Genomic DNA, 945 nt, shown 5'->3' on the forward strand with positions numbered 1-945 from the left:
TACCCATGCATTCGAAGCCTACCAACCCGAAAACTCCGGTTGAAAACAAGAACAACAATTGATTGGCGAACTCGTTTTCTTAAGTCTCTTTATTGAACAGCAGGTTGACTTGAAGCCATTTCAATAGTGGACAAAATCCAATAAACTGGGGTTGAAATTCCGCCAAAAGTTGTTAAAAACAGAGTACATACAAGCGCATAACCTGAAAATAGAAAATGTGATCAGGAGGAAATAAATCCAAAGTGGATGATATGAATACAACGATCAGCTTGGCCAAGCCAGCAAAAGATTGAACAAAGTTCGTGTGTGTGTGTGAAAGGCGTCGAGTTAGTGAGGTTACCCGTCTGACGAAATATGAAAAGTGGATATCTGGACCTGAACAAACAGATGAATAGCGACTCTCACACGTACCATATCGTTGTCCCAACGCCACCCAACAGTACTCGATGGGGACTCAGACGACCTAATTAGTCATCATCGTCATCCGACGGGACAAATATATCCATCTCCTCCAATAAGGCAGCACCTTCTCTACTGATGTAGGCTCCGAGACAAATAAAAGGTAGTCCCATGGCCAAAGACCGAAGAATCCCGAAACGCATTTTTTCCGGTCTTTCACGGAGTGCTCCACTGGGTCGGTGAGCCCCAGCATATGCGGTTGAAAACGTAAACTTGCTCAGTCGAGTTACGATCCCGCAGGATGGCAGGAGTCGCATCAGCATTGGAAATGGCGAAGGGTTGAGTGAGAAGGCAGACACCCAATGCTGTGGGGAAAACAAAAGTGTCAAGGAGGAGAGTAACCAAATATTCGGAATGCTAAAGTGATCTCGCCTAGATCCAGGCTGATGACTAAGGCTACAGTGAAAATAAAATAAATAAACCGTTCAGCTGTAACACCCTTCCAGTGCCTAGCCGCCATGCTACCCGAAGGAAGCACGGGGGCTG

The 945-nt window shown here is 45.8% G+C and overlaps 1 protein-coding gene across 1 annotated transcript; it reads right to left on the reverse strand.

Annotated features, from left to right (window-relative positions):
• Positions 1 to 470: 470 nt before the first annotated feature.
• On the reverse strand, positions 471 to 722 carry T265_14890 (hypothetical protein; the record flags this gene model as incomplete). The annotated part of the gene is made up of 1 exon (XM_009175703.1): positions 471 to 722. A coding segment is annotated over one exon (252 nt), but the record flags the coding sequence as incomplete, so codon positions are not given.
• Positions 723 to 945: the final 223 nt, after the last annotated feature.

The sequence above is a fragment of the Opisthorchis viverrini genome, assembly GCF_000715545.1.
Source record: "Opisthorchis viverrini unplaced genomic scaffold opera_v5_292, whole genome shotgun sequence".
Lineage (NCBI taxonomy): Eukaryota > Metazoa > Platyhelminthes > Trematoda > Opisthorchiida > Opisthorchiidae > Opisthorchis > Opisthorchis viverrini.